General features: G+C 46.3%; 1 protein-coding gene across 1 annotated transcript in view; it reads right to left on the bottom strand.

Annotated features, from left to right (window-relative positions):
* Positions 1-660: 660 nt before the first annotated feature.
* CREB3L2 (cAMP responsive element binding protein 3 like 2) overlaps positions 661-20790 on the bottom strand; it is a 105018-nt gene continuing 84888 nt past the window's right edge. The window contains exons 7-12 of the mRNA XM_032401486.1: positions 20015-20073; positions 19401-19469; positions 7187-7286; positions 6797-6923; positions 5196-5412; positions 661-3692 (exon numbers count right to left, since the gene is read on the bottom strand). Of these exons, the coding sequence (XP_032257377.1) occupies positions 3617-3692; positions 5196-5412; positions 6797-6923; positions 7187-7286; positions 19401-19469; positions 20015-20073 (648 nt within the window). The 3' untranslated portion in view covers positions 661-3616. The remainder of the gene's footprint in view (positions 3693-5195; positions 5413-6796; positions 6924-7186; positions 7287-19400; positions 19470-20014; positions 20074-20790) is intronic.

Raw genomic sequence — 20790 nt, 5'->3', positions numbered from 1 at the left:
GAGGTCTCCATTTATGCGTCATGCTCAAGTACACGCCCCATAGGACATGTGTGCTCAAGAGCGGGCTCCAAGATGCCTCTGATGCTCTCTTTGTGGTTTTGCTTGGTCTGAGGCCATGGAGGAAAGGAGCCATAAGTGTTGAAAAATTTTAATGAAACACATGTGACCAAAATTCTGGACACCGCCTCAAGGCTAGAATAAAGATGAATCACTTCAACACTCCCGCTCTATGGGCACATGAGATTCACCGCCCCCTTTTGGCATTCAGGCTAAACTGAGAGATTTAGGAAGAAAAAAAAAACATGGTAATTATAGTTGGTTTGTAAATAAGTTGAGCTAAAAGCTGCTCTCACAACCTACAAATTAGTTCTCCAAATCAAAATCATTTTTATTAGCAAAAAGGTTATCTAATTTTGCCTACGCTGGTGTCAAACCTCACCCCGCCCCCACACACACAAAAGGAGCAACCTAGTTCAGCTGTCAGATATTTACATAACACTCTCTTTATGTGACCGAGGCTCCAGAGTCCTAACACTTCACAGAAATTCTTTCTTAAACTGGCACCGAGGCCTTTCATCTCTAGCATCCATTTCTAAGCACAGAGTTAAGAGCTGTGGAAAGGGCCAAGCTGGTGGGGGGGGGGGGGGGGGGTCTGGGTTACTCGGGGCTCAGCCGGTGAAAAAGTGCTTGTTCTCAGAATGTTTGCAAGACATCTCCTTCACCAGAGTAATCAAAGACAGGGAGATGAAACACTGTTTACCTGATGAAAAATAGAATTAATATCTTTATGAGTAGCCTATTTATTATTTATGGTTTACGGTGATGCTAATAGTCTCATAGTATTCAAAACTGAAGTTCAGAAGCCAACGTCTGCCTCTATTTGAAATCTTCAGGGTTAACCAGGCATTACTGACTGGTCTATGGGACCACTCTATGGGGGAAAGCAAATCCAGCAAACGAGCACACATCCCTTAATTACTTGGCATTATCCGACTTTTCTGTGTCCTCTTGACCCCATGGCATCCTCCTAAAGGGATATGTGTTTAGACCCTTGACTTGTCCAAACAGGGAGTGGAGGGCAGAGGTTTTTCGCAAAATAGCAGCAAGGTTGGTTCTTGGAACCCCCTTAACATGGCCATTTGAGCTCCCAGGCTGATGTCTCCTGTCTCCAGATAGAGCTTCAGTTCTGGAAGAAGAGCTTCCCAGAGAAAACAGCCTGCTGTTTGGAGATCCAGAGACGGTGATGACAAGCAAAGGCAGGTAGGGGAGAAAATAAAATCCTCAAGGTACTAAGGACAGGTACTGGACTTTTGCTGGCCAGTCCCTTCTCCCGCATCATTCAGAAGAGCAGGTTTCCCACCCCTGGCTAATCCAGCAGCCTTCGAAACCTGACCTGGTTCCACTGCAGCAGGTGGGCAGGCTGACCCATGCGCACACTTCTGCCCTTAAATATAAGACTTTCCTTTCTCATTGACCAAACGCTACTTGAGTTCATTCTTTGTACCTTCGTAGGCCCCCACAGGTGCCCGTGCCTCATACTTACATGGCATTTTAAAGAGAAGGATGGGTCAGCAGCGGCCCGTGGCTACCTGACACCAGCCAGGCCCAGGAAAATCTAGAGCTGAAGAGAAGGAGGGAATGGAGAGGAGAGAAGCAGGGGCAAGGGGCACATTAGTAAGCCCTCTTCCTACACGGCTCACACGGCCTCTGCTCTCCCTGGCCAATGTAAGGGGCCCTAAACTGCAGACAGCGGCAGCCCCAATCCAGCTTGACACATGGATGAGAAGACACACTTGGCGTCCCCTAGTCTGTAACTCTCTCCATCACAGCAGAGAGAGAGAGAGAGGAATCCCTCACGGGGAGCCCCAGATGTACCCAGGCCGACAAAGCAGGGATCTGCTTATGAGGTATGATGGAAAAATGCTAATGACACCAAATCCTGCGTCTACTATGGAATGGAAGGCCCAGGTATGGGCTTAATCACTTGTAAGTACAGGTCTCAATGACAGTGTAGACCAGAGAGAGAGAGAGAGAGAGAGAGAGAGAGAGGAGTTAAAGCTAAAGGTCCTTCAGCTACTACTAAATATAAAATACAAAATGTAAGCAAATTTCTTACACAAAATCTTTCACAAGCTAGGGAAAAACACTTAAAGTGAATCTTCTACATTATACAATGAAAAGGCAATTTCCATTTCTTATTTGTATGAAATAAGAAAGAATTTTTTAAACTACAAAAGTTACTTTTAATCATTAAACAAACAAACAAAAAAAAGTAGGTTGGGGGGTTAGGTTGTATCTCTTTGGGTAAGCTGCAAAGTAGCCAAACCTGACTATAATATAAAAGGTAAGACTGTGGATACACAAATGTCACCTACTCCAACCCCAGGCCTCAGGCCCCCTGTGTTGAGGCAGAAGAGGAGGGTAAAGCAGAAGTGGGGCGTGGGGGTGGGGAGGAGGGGGCTAGGAGCAGGTGTGGAGAGGCAAGCCAGCAAGGCTGTCCGAAATGCCTGTTGTCAGGGACAAGGATTCCCTTCTCTTACGGGAACAGGACAAAAAAAGCCTCTGACCACAGAGCCGCAGACCTGATTAAGGCATTTCCCTCTGACTTCATTCTGTAGGAGGACACAAGCTCTTAAGGGGACTTCCCAATTACAATGATAGGCCTCCAGGTGAAGAAGGAGGAGGAAGAGGAAGAGGAAGAAAAAGAAGAAGAAAATGTAAAAAAAAAAAAAAAAAAAAAAACCAAAATACCATCTGGAGGATTGGGGATCCCAGAGCTTAGGGTGCCCTCCTAGCTCCAAAGGCCACTTTGGAGGGAGGCATCGGATCTTTTCAGTGTGGTTGCTAGTGGGGAAGCCTCAGCGAGCTAATAAATACTATTTACAAATGGGGAGGAGAAGCCAGGGAGGCAGACCTATGGGTACGTGGGGACGCAGGTTGTGGGGATGCCCTACAAGCAACAAGATGGGGCAGGTTTGCCTGGAGTAGAAAGCCTGATTCTTTCAGGCATTGCACTTGCGGCCTGAGAATGGGGAAGGGGGAGCCCTCGCTCCAGTGCGGGGAGGACGATCTGCGAGGGCTCTGCTGGGGCAGAGTGTCGGGGGTGCTCACTGAAGACCCTGGCACTTCCGGGCTGTCGGGGGCAGACACACGGGAGCCCCAGGCTGAGGAAGGCAGGGCGTCAGTCAGCGCTTCACCAGATCCCAGCAGGCATCTGGTATTTTTGTGGCTGGAGTCTGGTGTCTCACACGAACAAGAGTCATCTCTTCTTCAAAGAGGTGGTCACACCCCACAATGAAAATCAGGCAGTATCTTTTTGGCACTATTGGTAGAAACGAGCCTGCTTGTCCCAGCCACGATCCTAAAATAATTTCCTATGGCAGTAAACAGGAGGGAGGGAGGGATGCCGGGCTCCCCTCTTCAGGGGGGCATGGAATGGAGGGGAAGGTGCTCTCTCACCGCAGGTGGAAATCCCAGGCTGTCCTCCCATCCAAAGCCACGACCGCTCGCCCATGTCTTCATCCAGATCAAAGGCAAAAAGGAAAAGCTTATGACAGAGGTGGTTTGGGGATGGGAAAGCAGAGTGAAGAGAAAGAGGGAGGTGGAGACAGCCTCTTTAGAAGGTGGCGTTCACTCTTCTGTCGAGTTCTACAACTTTTAGTGTCTCGTTCCCCTCCAGTTTGGCGCTGACCCTGGAAAGATACCAAAAGGAAAGAGTCTTAGCAACCAACTGACAACTACGATTCTCACGCTTGGGAGTACAATACCATCATTCCATGTCAACTTTGTGGGTGGGCCCAAGTGGGTTCTCGTTCTAATCGCTTTAACCGAATGTACCTACAGAGGATAGTTAGCCTTATGCTAGACTCTGGAAAGAAGAGAATAAAAGGATAAAGCCTGATCCCTGGTCTAGAATATTAATCATTCAGATAAATTAAAAAAAAAAAAAAGCTAAGTTGAAATAACACTAAACATATAACAGAAAATAAACATGTTATTAAATTGTGTAACAGCCTAGAAAGTCTCTAGGCACTCAGAGGGCTGAGGGCTTTGGTGTCAGGGAGACATCCCAAAACAAGTGAGGGTTTCAATGGGTCCCTGAACAGTTGAGCCAAGAGGGGAGAGGACTTGTGGCATGAGCCACGTAACCAAGCAGCTGAGTCTTCCATAGCTCCCAGTGGCACTTCTACAAATTTCTCTATAATGGAAATAATAATGCCTAGCCTCTTAAAGTATTTAAAAGGATTTATATATCACATTTGCATAGCACTTAAGGTAGTAGCTGCCAGTAAAAGTCCAATATGCGTGTATCATGTAAACATATAAAAGTACATGTAATTATGAACCTTCCCCACAGCTTTAGGGGAAAAAAGCTGCAGAATTTGAAGTAGAATCTTCAAGTGGGCGCACCTGCATTGGAATAGCATCATTTCTGGGAAGCACAGGGGTGAGTTCAGCGAGATCCCCACCCACGCCAATGCATTGCCAGGAGTGTGCACGCAGACCCTCCTTCCTGTGCTATTTGGCATTTTCAGGAACCACCCCCGCCCAGCACAATAACAATATCTGGCCATCCTATAAGCCTTTATGTTTCCCAAAAGACTTTCCCCACTAACGATCTAAAAGAAACAACTCACGGAGAATTGGAACCCAGTGTTACTTTCAATATAGAAACATGTCTATGCACAGTGCCTCTCGAATGATGTCCCTCAATGTAAATATGCAATTATAATTAATACATGTTTATTTACATAAAATCATAAAACTCTATATTGGCAAACAGCATAACATATATGTATCTCTAGCTGGAAGGAAGGTAGGGCAGGTGTCCTAAGGCTGCACCCGCATGGCAAGCACACTGCTAAGGCCGTGCTGCATGTTTACCTACGAGGCTTTGAGGGGAGGAAGGAGGGAGTCAAGCCCTTTGCCCACTTCTTGGAGCCACCACCTCTCCAGTGACAAAGCAGACATGGGGGCAGCTCATCCTAGGTCCCCCCCACCCCCCGTCTCTGCTAAGGGCAGCTGTTAGCAAGTAGTAGACTCTCCAGAGTCCCAGAGTCCCAGAAATAGGTCCTGAAAGAGCCCAGGGGCTGGACTGGGCCTATGGAAAAGTCTACACCCCACATTCCAGGTTGCTGACTCACAACCCATCATCAGTGCATTAGGGGAGTTGCATCTGTGTGTACTTGACTCACAAGTGCTGCTGTAGCTCCAACAGCACTGATTTCTCCAGGCTGGTCTCATTGGAGATAATGAAATGGGGAAGATCCACATCAGGCCTGGTCTCCAACCCTGATGCCCTGAGCAGAGAGGACCCTCTGTCCCAATGCCCAAGCTCCCCAGCTGAGGCTGGGCTGGACGGCTCCTCCAGGGGAGAATGTTCCTCGTAGATCAGCAGATTCCTGGATCTCACTGAGGACAGAGCAAAGTAACAGGTGTTAGGGAAAGACCATAGGGTTTATCCCATCCCCTCACTCAACGCCCAGGGCCGGGAGCAGATGAGAATTTGTGGGTTCTTTTGCCCAGAACTGAGGGTGCCAGCTGGAGTTGGCTTTCCATAAAGGCTTCAGGGTTTCAGAGTTGTGTGCATTGAAAAATTATACCAATTATACAGTGCTGGAAGAACAATAGAAAAGCAAATAAACATGAAGCAAACTGCCACCCCCACTGCTTTGAAAATAAAACTCCCCTCCTTGCCCACCCAAAACCATCTGGGGGAAACAATTTATGAAGAATGGGAGTCAAATGCTTGGAGATGTCCAGATCAGCTAAAATAAGAAACATTTCCAATGAGTTGGTCTTACATGGAGAGAAGGTACAAGGGCAGAAAACGGCATTTTCATCTAGAAACCGGAGAGAAGCCACAAAGCCAAAGCCATAAATCAAATGAGAGAGACAGTTTCTTTGTTTTATAGGATAGTTGCAGAGCTACATGGCTCTGCAGCAATTTTCTACAACATAGAAACTCTACTCTCATTGGCTTCCATTTAAATTTACAGATCCATTCCCTTATGGGAAAAAAAAGAATTTCCCAAGAGATCACTGAAATTATGTGGTTGAAATGCTAGCATTTCTGTCATAAACCTGGCAGAGATATAACCACCTGGTGAAGACCAGAGACCTTTCAGAACTGCAAAACTGTGCCTACCCCAAATCTGGTACCCCCAACTTCACACTTGTTCTCATTAGTGTATATGTGTATTCATGTATATATTATGATCCCCACAGGCCACTTCATTATTTCCTATATACTTAAAAGGGACCATTGATCTAGGTGAGGTTATCACACCTCTAACACTTGAGTCTCTAAATTCTCTAGATCTTGGTCATAATGTTTTGTAAGACAGATTCATTTCACGAATTCTTACTATGGTAACATATAATTCCACTGAGTGCAAGTAGAAAATGTCACGGAAAGCTTAATGCCCCTCTTCATCTACTCCCCTCCCCGACCAAATCCACATCCCTCCCCCTTATCAGAGCTCAAAAGGAGACCTCAGAATTTGCCAGGGAACATAGTCTAGAGCAAGAGTTTGGAAACTGTACTCTTCTCTAGAGAATTCCCAGTGGTGCCTCAGGCCAGTGGGTGAGGGGTACAAGAAGGGGCCCAGACGTCTAGGAACCAGACCCCCCCCCCCCCGTGTCCTTCTTCCCCCTTCCTTCAATAGAGAAGCTACACTTTTACCACTTTTTAAAGATAAGACTTTCTCAGAGGCTTCCTTCAGAAAGTTGAGCTTTCAGAAAGCTCCAGAGAACTGAAACAAGATGCTTCACAAGTTGCCGAGTGCTGTCTTACCGACAGAGGCTGTATACGGCTCCTGCACAGAATGCTGGCTGGGCAGAGCCATCTTGGTGGCAGAAGGATAGGGCCCGTAGCCCTGAAAGAAGCTGCCAAATGCAACAGCAAAGCATAGCACAACCACCTGCAGGGGGAGGAGAGAGCACAGGGAGCTGTCAGTTCCACGATCCACAGAGCAAACCTCTAGCCCTACAACACCCAGACTCCCCTTCATCAGGCCAGACTGCACCAACAGGTCAACCCCTGTAACATCAGAGCAAAGGAACTGCCTCAGAGTGAGCTTCATCGCTCCCCCAACCCTATTTGGACTGGCAAATTGGGGAGAGACTGGAGACTTGGGAGGGGGAGGGCAGGGCACTTGCGGCGCTGTCCCTTTGGGAAACTCACCATGAGGCACGTGCCAGTCTGCGTGCCCGCCAACTTGCAGGTGCGCGAAACCTTGCCCATCACCAAAGTCTGAAGCTTCTGTAGTTGCTGCAGGAGAGTTCTGCAAACACAGCAAATCAAAGCCATGAGGAGAGTCTGAATCAGAAGAGAGTGCTTTCAGGTGACGTCTGCCCCCGTGTCCCAGGGAAGCTGCTGTAGCTTCGTGTCTGAATTTGAACACACAGAGCCGAGGGAAAGTCTTGTTTGGAGGCAGATACGGACACCAGCGCCTTCGAGGACCAGTGGTGCAGAGCTCCCCAGAGTTTGGAATGAGCCCCCCCACTTTAACAGCCTGTCCAGTTCTTGTGCTGTTCTGAGTAAGAGGCGAATGCCCCAAATTATCCCTGACATGCTGGGACTTATCTGTCAGCCACTGAGACAAAACAAAACAAAACCCAAAACAACAATTCGATGGGCGGGTGATGGTGGTACAAGGAGAACTCATTTACCTACGTACGAGAAGGGAAACGCTGAAGAAGACGTAACAAAGGAGAAAAGCAGAGAACTGAAGGAGTGGCCAGAGGTGGTGGCTGTCATTGGAAATGGTGGAAGTATCCGTGAGCCACAGTCACTCAGATGGCAAACTTGAGGAGAAAGAGAGCAAGAACAAGAATGGCAGGGGAGGCAAACAGCCAGGGGCACCTCACACCCGTGGTCTTTGTAGGCTCACGGCATCTCTACAATCAGAAATGAAGCCAAAATATGACAGAGCAAAGAAGTCTGCTCAACTGGACGCATGCTCAGAGCCAGGGATCTCGGAAACCATCCTCCCTTACAGACTCTGATCTTTCTCCAGGAAGAGTCAGGGAGCAGGAGCAAAAAAGAGTTGTTCTCTCCCTAAAATTGGACAACTGTGCATACCCTTAAAAGGGAAGGGTTTGGGATGAGAATCCTATATTCTGGTCTGTGTGACATCAGGTCACAGAAAGAGCAGATGGTGACATTCTTTGCAAATTCTGAACACTGCAAGCCGCAGAAAAGGATCTTACAACACAGCCTCCTGAATCAGAGCCTCTGGGATAAATCCGTGTGAGCAGCCTAGAGCTGAAGCTCTTCTTTGTCTCACTCCTTTCCCCAAGCCCCATGCACATGGCAAAGTGGAACGATTTTATAAGCAGATGCTTTTTCTTGAGTCTTAGAAATTTTAAAAAAAATTCATGCTGTGATGTCACATCAGAAAGCCAGACAAGCTCATTGGGAAACATCAGCAAATCACTCATTTGCAGAATTCTGGGCTCTCCCAGAGAACCTGCCTCTAGACACAATCTACCTCCTGAAGAGCTTTCAAGTACTAGAAGGACTAGCTAGTCTTTCCAGAGTTTGCAACTTCCACCCTGACAAGCGCCAATGACACGAGTTCTCCTGGGGGTTAAGCCAAGCAGGGACAGGCTGGCCATAGGATGACACTGCTGTCAGCAGCTAGCTGGCTAAGAGTGGGGACGGAATTGGGGCAGCCACAGCACTTGGGGCAGAAGCCTTCTGAACTCAAAAAAAAAAAAAAAACCCAAAAACCCAAAACAACAACAACAAAACCAATACTGTGTGGTCCTGGTAAACTTAAGCAAAACAAAATCATTCATCTCATTAATCAATATCATTAATTTAAATTCTATTAATATGGAGGTCTTTTTGGTACCTTGTACATTTTTTTGTTCATTGTTATCTAGAAGTATAATCACAGTTGTTTGGACCTGGTTTCTGTATATTCAGGCAACATGTTCTTTAAAAGGTTCTGTATGTTACTCAAGGCTGAGAAATACTGATAGTATGATTATTTTAAATTCCTCTTGCAGAGAGCCTGTCATCTGTGACAATATGGATGATGAACCTGGAGGGCATTACACTAAGTGAAATAAGCCAAATAGAGAAAGAAAAACACCATATGGTATCACTTATATATGGAACCTTAAAAAAAAAAAATTATTTTTTTTTTAAGTTGAACTCAAGAGTAGAAAAGTAGTTGCCCAGGGCTGGGGGTTGGGAGAAATAGGGAGAGGCCGGTAAAAGAATACAAACTTTTAGCCATAAGATAAATAAGGTCGCAGGATCTAACGTACAACATAGTAACTCTACTCTGTCACGCTGTATGGGATGATTGAAATTTGCTAAGAGAGTTGAACTAAAATGCACTCACTAGAAAATTAAAAACAAAAAAAGGTAAACATGTGAGGTGATGGATGCATTAATTACTACGAGGAATACTTTCACAATGTATGCGTATATCAAATCATCATGTATGCTTTAAATATCTAACAATTTTGTCAATTATACCTCAATAAAGCTGAGAAAAAAGGGGAAAAAAAGAGATCATATAATTCAGCAAGTTTTTTCCCCAGCTCTTTTGAAGAGCACTCCATTCTCAGCTGCTAGCATAGCTGTCTTTCCAAAACTGGGCGCTAAGTGACCTAATGCACACCCACTTCCTGGGTGAGCATTCATTCTCACAGTGCTAATATGTGGCTGGCAGTAGCTTGCATTTTATTTTTATTTTTTTAAAGATTTTATTTATTTGACAGAGAGAAAGACAGCCAGAGAGGGAACACAAGCAGGGGGAGTGGGAGAGGGAGAAGCAGACTCCCCGCTGAGCGGGGAGCCCGATGCGGGGCTCGATCCCAGGACCCTGGGACCATGACCTGAGCCAAAGGCAGACGCTTAACGACTGAGCCACCCAGGCGCCCCATAGCTTGCATTTTATTGACCACCATCTGTGGTGCTGGCCCCGAAGCCTTCACTGGGTTCTCTCTGCTCTATTTTGGGATTCCTAGAACAGATACAGGTGAGCCCATAGGTAAGACCTGTACTTGACCATAGGCACAAACCCTTTTCTCTCACATTCTGGCCTCCTTCTGTGGTACTGATTCATGTTTCTGTTGCCTGCTAGACTATGGAAAGGGGCCTCCCAGTTTCCTTGCTTGCTGCTGAGGAGCCATGTCTTGAAGCTGTCAGCCTGAGGTGCTCAAGCTCAGCTGTGCTCTGTGCAGCTTTCCAGATATTACCAAAGCCATTTCCCTTTGCTCCCAAGTCCTAAGGTGATTTTAAAGTGAAACCCAATTCCCTATTTTACCAACCAACCTTATTCACCCACGACCATCCCACACATCCTTCCTGCCTGTTCCCTGCTCCTTGCTCCATCTTTAGAGTGTGAAACACCAAGAAAACCAAATCCACAAATTACTTGGAATCACGCCTCCCTTCAAATTTATGGTTGAGAAAACTAGCCCTGGTACCCCCTTCCCTAGGCTGAAGAGTCTCCCAGGAGGCTCCATTGTGCCCCCTGAAAGCGGACCTCTAATAGACCAGACACACCTAAACACCAGCGGCAGGATGTCTTAGCCTCAAGTTGGGACCCCTAACTATGGAGGCAAAGTGCTACAAGTTTGGAAGAAGGGCCATTGAAGTCTGGCTGGGTGAGCAGGGAAGGCTTGACGTTTTCCAGTTGTATGGCAGTTTACTTGGCATTCAGCAGCACATCTCCAAACTCAAGATAATTACATTCTGAATCCACTGCAAATGTAAATAGTTGTTTAATGGTCCCTGATTTCTAACAGTTTATAATCCCACTCTTTGAGATGAGCAAACATGTAGTTTTAAAATAGATTTTTTTTTAGCTTGAAATGTTGGTGGAAAGCAACAGTGATTGATCATATGCTATTTGCTGCTTCTCCTCCTCGGATCAGTGAAGGTGAACTGAGCTGATGGTACAAATGATGACACTCTGAAGCCCATCCATCAGCAACTCCAAGTGATTTCACCCAAGGGAAGTGATTGAGCTCGTCCAACCCAAATCTAAACAGATTTCTATGATCCAATCAAGTCTGGGAAATTCATATATATTCATTCATGCAACAGAAACACTCATTTTTGTCATAAGGAAAGGAAATTAACAGTGACTGAGCACCCACTGATTGAGTTCTAGGAACTCCATATATTGAGATAACAAACAACTGTCATAAGTTGAAGACCTCACCTGTAAACTAAAACCTGATTCTGTAGTTCATGGACTTTCCAATGCATGACAACATGGTACCCTCGTTGATAACCTAATAAAATCAATAACCTAAATACCTCTTAGTTAGGTAGATTTTTCTTAAACCCAGGGACGTTAACATCATATCAACCACAGCCCAATGAAGAGATACGTCCACCATTAGATAAGACAAGGTTACTATGGGGGTGCCTGGGTGGCTCAGTTGGTTAAGAGTCTGATTCTTGATTTCAGCTCAGCTCATGATCTCAGGGTCGTGAGATCGAGCCCCACATCGGGCTCCATGCTGGGCATGAAGCCTGCTAAAGATTCTCTCTCTCTGCCTCTCCCTCTGCCCCTCCCCCCATACACTCACTCTGGAGCTCTCTCTAAAAGAAAAAAAAAGAAAAGGTTACTATCAGCAGGGGCCAAGCCACAGATGGCAGAGTCACAATAAAAATCAGTCCAATGGCAATGAGATACATACTAACAAAGTCTCCGTGACAATGATACAAATAAAACAAGGGCACATGAACATCTCCTGGCACATCTCTGGCCATACCAAAGATACAATGCCAAGTGAGAGGTAAAAGAATCAAGGGTGCTCCCTGCCCTATGTCAGGTGTCTGGAAGTCAAACCTGGGCTTTGTTCAGTAAAATGGAAACTACAAGACCTGTCCCTCTGTGAGACACTGGAAGAGTAGATGAGATGGCTTTAGGATTGGTGCGTCTGCACCAGAACAGGGGATTGGCTGAGTTTAGATCTTGGTACCACTGCTGCATACCTTTGATAAAGTTATCTGGGTCCTAAGTTTAGGTGGCTAATCAAAGTGAATTCCTGTGACCTCATCAGCTAACAAAAGAATGAGAGAATCCCCCCTCCTGGAGTACTCTGGGTTTCTTAAAGCAAAGACACCTTTCAAGAGTGCTTGCTGTCCCTTCCCACTGATGACTGATGAAGCCAGCCCTTTACAGGGAAGCCTGGGGCCTCCTAACTGAAACAGTGGTCTGAGATGGTGTGGGATTCTCCCCGATGCCCCTGGGACAGATGCCACGGCCCGCAGCACTGGGAGCGTGGATAACAGCTCTTACCCTGCTTGCACGAAGGGCTGGCTGAAGGAAAGGCAGCCATCAGATGAAATGGAAGAATCATTTTAAAGCCAAAGCTATAAAAAGCCAACCATAGGACAGACCCAACAGTGCATTCAAAGCCCAGGATAAACTTTTCCTTTACTACTGCATTTTAAATCATCAGTGACCGTGGCTAATTACGGCTTAATGAATTCTTGGGCTTCCGGGAGCAAGGTCTCAATTTAGAGAAAGGAGTACTCGTAGCAAACATTTATCTGGGCCAAGAGATTTTTCACAACTTGTTAAACTGGAGTATCCAACTCTTGACTGGAAATGTGGATTTTGTCCTGTGGTGAGATGTACAGATAAACTTAGTGGCTGTCCTCACGCAGGTCCTTGCAAAAGAGCAGCCAAAGGCGGCGGCCGGCCTTGCCCAGCATAAAGCATCACCCTGTATCGCGGGAGGCGGATCAAGGGAAATTAGGCAAAACATTCAAAAGCAGCCAGGAGGGCGAGACCTACTCTTAAAACAACTAGGAAATATATCACCAGCCTCATGGTTTTCTTTGTCTTTCATTTAACTTTGTATTCTACTGTTTCCTTTATTTATGTATTTATTTTTAAAGATTTTATTTATTTTTTGACAGAGAGAGACACAGAGAGAGAGGGAACACAAGCAGGGGGAGTGGGAGAGGGAGAAGCAGGCTTCCCGCCGAGCAGGGAGCCCGATGTGGGGCTCGATCCCAGGACCCTGGGATCATGACCTGAGCTGAAGGCAGACGCTTAACTGACTGAGCCACCCAGGTGCCCCTGTTTCCTTTATTTATGAGAGACAGAGAGGGAGAGGGAGAGGGAGAGAGAGGAAATGGTCATAGAGCTACCGCATGTTATACATGGAACATCAGGTACCTGATTTCCCATTGGAGTGACAAATCAGAACCTAAGAAAAAGAATAAACTGGGGTTTCCCAATTACTTGCTATACCAGAAGCTCCAAACCAGGACCTCTTGATAGATGTACTTTCCATCAAATCTTGTCACACACCTTACTGAGAAATGGAAGTAGCTGGGCTATGCTGTGTGTGTGTGCACACGAGTGTGTGTATAGAAACCACTCTCTGGACAAGTCAGCCTCCTACAGAGATGCAGGACCTTTTCTCACCTTCTTATGGAACTATCAGAGTAGTATTTTCCAACTTCCCAATCATGAACCATTAGTGGGTTGTACAAACACTTGGGTTGTCAGGGGTGAATTTTTTAATGAAACAATCAACTGGAACACACGGTTATCAGAGGATATCATGCATGGTAAATATGCATTCAGTTGTGAAGCACTCATACTAGTTACGCATGTGGTGTATACATTCCCGTGGGATGTCTGGGTCACTACATAAAATGCAAAATGATTATAATCAAAAAGCTTACCTAGTGCACACATGCAAAATAATTATATATAGGTGCATATCAGGTGGCTTCATGATGGAAGAGCCGAGCATCTGTGTCCTTCTGAAGAAAAAAATCCCACACGAATCCCTCCCCAACCCCACACCCAGCCCGGTCTTTTAGAGATATTGTCTCTAAATTTCTGAGGGTTAGGAGGAGGGTGTCCAAAAGCTAAACCATCGACCTCAAAGTCCCGGGGTGGATTTGGAGAGGTGCTGGGCTACAGTGGAACACAATTTAAAGTTCCACAGGCTGCATAACAAGATGTAAGGAGACTCGCGAACCATCTCCCAAGACTTTTAAATACTGAAGCGTGACATATGCAAATAAATGATAGTCACAGGGTGCTAAAACCCTAAACTTTGATTAATATTTATTTATGATCTTTTACTTAAGCTTTGAGGGCTGTTCATGGGGCTTTGGCCTAAATGCAGGGGTAAAAACAAACAAGGATGCATTTTCTCCTTCCTCTTTCTGTGTAATTGCTGTATCACAAAGGGTTTGTTTTGCAGGGACCAGAGGAGACTTCTGAAATATTCTATTACCAGGACCAGGAACAAGAGAGCTCTAGAATGTTTTCTGGGGCTGTGGAATGGCTGACTTAACCACAAAATTATACTGAAATGCCCTTCCAGGCTCTCTGGAGAACTCTGTCTGGTCCCCAAAGATCCATTGGAGTTTGAAATATTTTCACCTGAAAAGAAAGCTTACACTCCTCACACAACCAGAAGTAACAGATAATGGAGAAATGAAAGCAAATTGAAGCAAGATCAAGGTCTGCAGAGGGCTAAGTTGCGTCATTCACCGGTACTCCAGTGGCCTCTCCGGGTACAGCAGTAGGTGGGATCGGCAGTGACGGTCAATCTACAGAGAACAGGGGAACCCAGGGAAGAGGGTAATAGTGTGTAGTGCAAACGGGCACAGCCGTAGGGGCCAAGTAAACACATGAGGAGAGGCGGGACACAGTGAAAGCCCAGCGCACTTAGCTGGAAAGACCTGTACCAGGAACTGTGTGTAGATTCCAAGAACAAGACAAGTGGAGTTAGACAGGATTATAGCTGAGAGGCCCTGATACACCATGCAGGATTTCAGGCACATGGCAGCCAAGGTTCAAACTCCTGACACACCCCATCAGCTTTGGGGGTGCCCCCCTGGTGGCTTGGTCTATCCTTCCGAGAAGAGACTTGGGGTAGAGACCCACACAGGCCCTGGAGATGGGCCAAGGCCCTTGGGGCAGGGAATTCCAGAATCCCAGGTACCAGGGTAGGGTCTGAAGGGGTAGAGTGAGAGCTCCACATGCAAACATCGCCTTGGACCTGCTGACTACTCTTTCCATGGAGAGACGTGTGGCTAGAGGTGAGCCAGAGTGGGGTCCTCGAAAACGCAAGGCCCTCCTATTCAGGTTGAAGTTAGCCCTGCGGTCCTTGAAAGAGAAAGGGGCACAGCAGAAGAAAAATCAAGGTATGCACCAATTTAAAACTTAAAGTGGCTGAGGTCTAGTCCCTGTTCTACCTCTAGATGTTTGGATGACCTGAACCTCACTGCACCTCAGTTTCCTCTTCTATAAAATGAAGTGAGTAGAAGTCAAATCAGGCGGTCTCTGCTAACACACAATTCAGGTCTAAGCTCCCACACACGGCTCCACACATCAGGGCGGGAGGAGAGGACCTGTGGCTCATAGCCCTACAGAGGCAACACAGCAAAATACGAAACGAGAGGAGCCACCTGAACCACCAACACCTAAAACTGCTGGGCTGAGCGGTGTGTGTCACCTGCGCAGGATTTCTCTGGAATGGGACGAGGGTAGGGCTGTCCAGAGAGCCTGCAGCTTAGAGGGGTGAGTGATGAGCGTGGGAAAGCACGATCGTCCAGCAGCCGCGCGCACACGCGCGCACACACACACACACACACACACACATACACGGGCCTCGCCCAGACTTTGTAAGTGAAAATGTATTTCCTGATTGAGCCCAGGAAGACAGGCCCCCTGGGAAACTGTCTCTCTCTCATCCCACACATTTCCTGATGGCACGCAATTAGGGGATCACCTTAGCAGAGCGAGTGTGAAGGTGCTTTCACACTGCTTGGCTCTGCTCCGAGAGGCTCCCGGGTAAGGCTGCAGAAGTGTTAAGGGCATTTCTTCATTTTCTTTCCTGTCCTCATCCCCTTCCAGCTACCCGAGTGCAAAAAAAAAGGGGGTCTTTACACCCAGAAACCAACAATACGCTATGCTAGGTGGTGGCTGCTAAGTCAGGACTGACTCAGAATTAGAGTGCTCATTTTCATCTAGAGAGACAGAAAAGTCCCTCGTGGGGTGTAACACAGAAGTGGTAAAATGTAAAAATAGTCTTCCTTTAATTTGGTCAGCGAGGAAATATCCCCTCACGTTTCCCACCATGTCATGTCATATGACATAATGGTGCCCAAGGTCTCCCACCCCACTCTAGTGACGCAGGATCCTGTTCATGACCAGCTATTCTATGTCTGTCCAGCTACCGCCGAAGGACAATAATCCAAGAAGCATGGCCAGGAACACAAACACAGGTGTGTGTTCATTAGGCCCAGCCCTGTACTTAGTTCAAACACCGCATCACTGACGCAGTGTTATGTGAGCAGAGGGACCCAAAGTCTCCCCTGCCACATGCCCAAACCACCAACTCCTCATGACAGGTGTAGGGCGGGAGACGGCCAAGGTTACACTGCAGTCCTGGCGGTTGGTGCCGTGTTCTCTGAGCAGGCGGAGGCCCTCGAGGAGGGGAAGACGCCAGAGGGAATGCAGACCCACCTTCCCTGTCCCAACAAGAACAGCACTGTTTGCATTTCTTGACCTCTCCGGCTAAAACACATTAAAAATTACTTAGAAGTTATAACCCCAGGAGTCCCCTGATAAGGTTATCTGTGGGAAGACTACAGATCGGTCGCCTGTTAGCCACCACAGAAGAAGGGCTGTCTGCCCGGAGAGGTGAGCTGTGAAGGAGGAGAGCACACACAGGCCAGGCAGGGGACAGAGCAGGATGCCAATAGCATGAGGTAGGTTGTTTCTTCAGTGGAGGTTCCAACAGGCTAAATGCTGGAAAAAATTTCCACACAGTCCGTGAAGAAGAAAAGAAGAAAATCATCATTGACTCCCAGGGAAGAACATGAGATATGCTGACCCCAAGCTCGAATATACCATATGTTCCCATAACACATATTCTATAATAACCAATATCATTGAAATCACTATGGCCATTATTTAAAAAGATAAAAATAGGGGAGCCTGGGTGGCTTAGTCGTTAAGTGTCTGCCTTCGGCTCGGGTCACGATCTTGGGGTCCTGGGATCGAGCCCCACATCGGGCTCCCTGCTCCGTGGGAAGCCTGCTTCTCCCTCTCCCACTCCCCCTGCTTCTGTTCCCTCTCTCGCTGTGTCTCTCTCTGTCAAATAAATAAACAAAAAATCTTTAAAAAAAAAAGATAAAAATAATTGGCAAAACACACTGTTGTTACACAGGATCAGATGCACCTTATGTCAGTGTTCCTCACGTGATAGCTCTTTATCAGATTCTGATAGAAATAAGGATTCTGTAGAAATACACTGATATGAAAATATGTCCAGTGCATTCTTTTAAACAGAAAAAGTTCTTAACAAAAGAGGATGTGTATATGTATAAATACATATGTATGAAATATTACAAAATATGAACATCTCTGGGTGAAAAGATTGCAATTTTTTTTTCTTTTTTAACTGTAGTTTCTGATTTTTTCTGCAATGAGGAATATATTACATGTGTTGGGTTTTTTTTTTTTAAGTTTAAAAAATATGGAGGCGCCTGGGTTGCTCAATTGGTTAAGTATCTGCCTTTGGCTCAAGTGGTGATCTCAGGGTCCTGGGATCAAGCCCCTGCTCAGGGGGAGTCTGCTTCTCCCTCTCCCTCTTTTTTAAAAAATATGATACAGCATGGTCAGCCTGGAGAGGGGAGGAGAGGCCTTTCTCAGGAGAGGCGGGGAAGCAGAGCACTTCTAATCACAAGTGGCCGGCTCCCCCAAGCACAGCCCGTACTGCACCTCTGCTGCCCCCGTGTGATTGAGAGAAGACCTAGCACCCAGAGCCCCGAGACAAGGAGGAACCAGGACCAAACTCCAAGGTTATCTTGAATAAATTCCTCTTTCCCTTTTCACCAATTCATGGTGTAGATTTGTCCCACTCGTGGACATGGGGCACGGGGCTTCTGCAACAGCAAGTGCTAGTACGGGCACTCAGGATGCTAACAAGATGGACACAGACTCTGGTAGGGGTTCAGAACCCAGAGATCCACTAGGGCAGGAGTGAAGTTGGAGGTAAGAAGGGTCAAAGCCTCGGGAGACTACTGACTACAGGGAACCATGAAACCAGAATCCTAAAGCGGTACTGGAAACCGCCTCCTTTACTGCAGGGGATTAAGGTGAGAGCGCCTCGGGCTGGTGGCGTTTACTTCTTCTGCCATCTGTCAGCGGAGCACCTGACCTGCTATTTGAGCATATACATTCCCAGAAATGCAGAGGGAAGCCCAGTGGGGTTAATATGTCCAATGTTCCCACTGATGGTAGTTTTAACTTATGAGAAGAAAAGCCTGCTGCCTGAGCATCAAACCATGAAGATGGAAGCCAAATTTAATGTTATTATCAAATGACAGCCAAATATATTTAACCTGATCCCTTAACAACTGCAAAATCATTATTAGGCATTAATGCTAAGCCTTAAAATGATTAAGTAATATTTTTCTTACCTAAAAGTCTATTTTTCTGGGCTTGCATTGTTGGATCTATAACAACTAAGGGCAACAGGATCCCCTGACTAATGAACATTTTAATTTTTAAAGCATAAGTAGGTACTGTGTACACACACACACACACACACACACGAATTCTGGATTAAACTCGCCAACTCTTAACCCTATACCTTACCCCCTTTTTCTTAACCATATACTTCAACCCCATAACTTGCGTGTTACCCAGGATAATGCTCAATATGTTTCTCCTATATTGAGGCTCCAGAGCCAGATTGCCTGCATTCAAATGCAGCTCTAGCATTTACTGTGTGACCTTGGGCAACTCACCTAACCATTCTGAGCCTCAGTGATCTCCTCTATATAATGGGGGTATTAACAGGACCACCTCATAGGGCTGTTGGAAGGTTAAAGGAGTTAATATCTGTGATGTACTAAAAACAATACCCGGCAAGAAAGTGCTAGAAGAGCCCGTTAACTCACTCTGTCCTATAATTACTTTTTAAAATGGGTTTGAAATGTCATTAATTTTTATAAGCAGTAATTTAAAAAGCAAACCTAGTCTCTTTTCTTTTCATGAATAAACACCATTTGTTACTAAAATTGGGTGACGATGAAGAGGCCAGTCCCTCCCTGTCCACCTCTAAAGTTGAATGTCATTTTCAGGAGAATCTGACTTACCATCCTTACTCTCCTCCAGGCTTCCTGCCATGTATTTTAGGAAAAGTAAAGAACATGCATGTGCGTGTGCGTGTGAGTGCGTGCATGTGCAAGTGCACGTGTGTGGCAGGAACAGGTGGGTGGAGCATGGCCGTCCCGAGCACCTTCCCACAACTATGCTTTCAGTGTGATCTCCTCCACTTTCCTCCCACTCTGGTCCTGGATCTGCACCCCCTTTTCCCCGACCTTCCATTAGGCAGTTTGAACAGCTCCTTACTCCAGCGACACTCACCTGTTGGTGTTCTCCAGAACCTCTACCTTCTTCCGAAGCTCCAAGTTCTCAGTTGAACAAGACTCCACCCTACAGAGGAGCAAGAGAGAAGAAAATTAGTTGTATCACTTGAGCAAATGCAAAGCCAGGAGCTGGGTGGAGGCAGGTGGGGTTTGGAGAAGGAGGACTGGGCATCAGCTACTCTAGGGAAATGAGGGACAGAGCCTGGCCAGCCTGAGTTGGGAAGAAAGGTAAGAAGACAAAAGAAAGAGAGAGAGAGAGATGAGTAACACGTGCCTCAGGACCAGAAAATGAATAGGGATGGTACAAAATGTAAATTTAATGTTACTATTTGCACTTGTTTGAAAGGAAGCCTTCGAGGACTTCCTCTGGTTAGAAATGGTGTGGTACCAACGCCAGCTAAGAGAGAGTGTATTTTTTACTTAAGGCCATACTTATAAGGCCTCCCCCTCTAAAAACCACTAGGTGGCAGGCAAAACATAGCTGATGAACCAACGAGCTTTAATGGTGGCCAGAATGAACTTCATCTACTTCTGGAAAACAGAAGCTTCGCGCACTCCCGTGTCCCTGTGCAGACTACCCAATAAACACACCCAGTTTCGCAGGAGCCTTACTTTTTCTCCAAGCTGTCCATGTATTCTTTCTTCTTTCTCCTACTTTCCTGGGCAGAAATCTGAGAAAGAAGGGGAGAAAAAAGGATTAACTTCCTGCCATCTCCATAAGTCAGTTATGTGTATGTGGAAGAGAGGAGTCTGTTAGCACACAAATCACCAGGGTCCTGCTCATTTCTGTGGCCGCTCTTCATTTAGATAACCTGCTGGCTCATCTGTGAGTCACCTCTTCTGACCTCCTTGGTTCCAACCAGCCTGTGTGGTCACTAGTTCACCAAACTGGGCCTTGCGTGGGAAGCATGGCAGGCCTGAGTCAGAACAGAACACGTGGGTCACGAACCATCTGTGTGGTCTCAGATAAATGATTTCAACTCTGTGGCCTCAGTTGGCTCAACTCTCACTTACACACAGAGACGGTTGGGCTTGGTCAGCATAAGCCCCCTACTGGTTCTGCACATGGACCAAAAGTGGCAACTGGACTCTCTTTTTCTTTCTTTCTCTGCCTCCTGCCTTCTGGCCTGTCTGTGCCCTAGCCATGCCCCTCGGCCTCACCAGTCCTGATTTACAGTGTAGGGACCTAGGGCTAGGAGACTCCTGAATCCAGGTATACAACAATAGACTACAGAATTTTTTTTTTTATCAAAAACCTAGTAAAGAAAAAAATTAAACACCCATAATGCATTTATATCTCTATAAATTATGTACATGCCCACTAGAAGGAAATATTGTGTACATCATAAAACAGAAACTTAAAAGGCTGAGATAAAAAAAAATTAATG

Source organism: Phoca vitulina, unplaced genomic scaffold (genome assembly GCF_004348235.1).
Source record: "Phoca vitulina isolate PV1807 unplaced genomic scaffold, GSC_HSeal_1.0 scaffold4, whole genome shotgun sequence".
Lineage (NCBI taxonomy): Eukaryota > Metazoa > Chordata > Mammalia > Carnivora > Phocidae > Phoca > Phoca vitulina.
The sequence above is the reverse complement of the archived record's forward strand: the minus strand, read 5'-3'. Positions and strand labels throughout refer to the sequence as shown.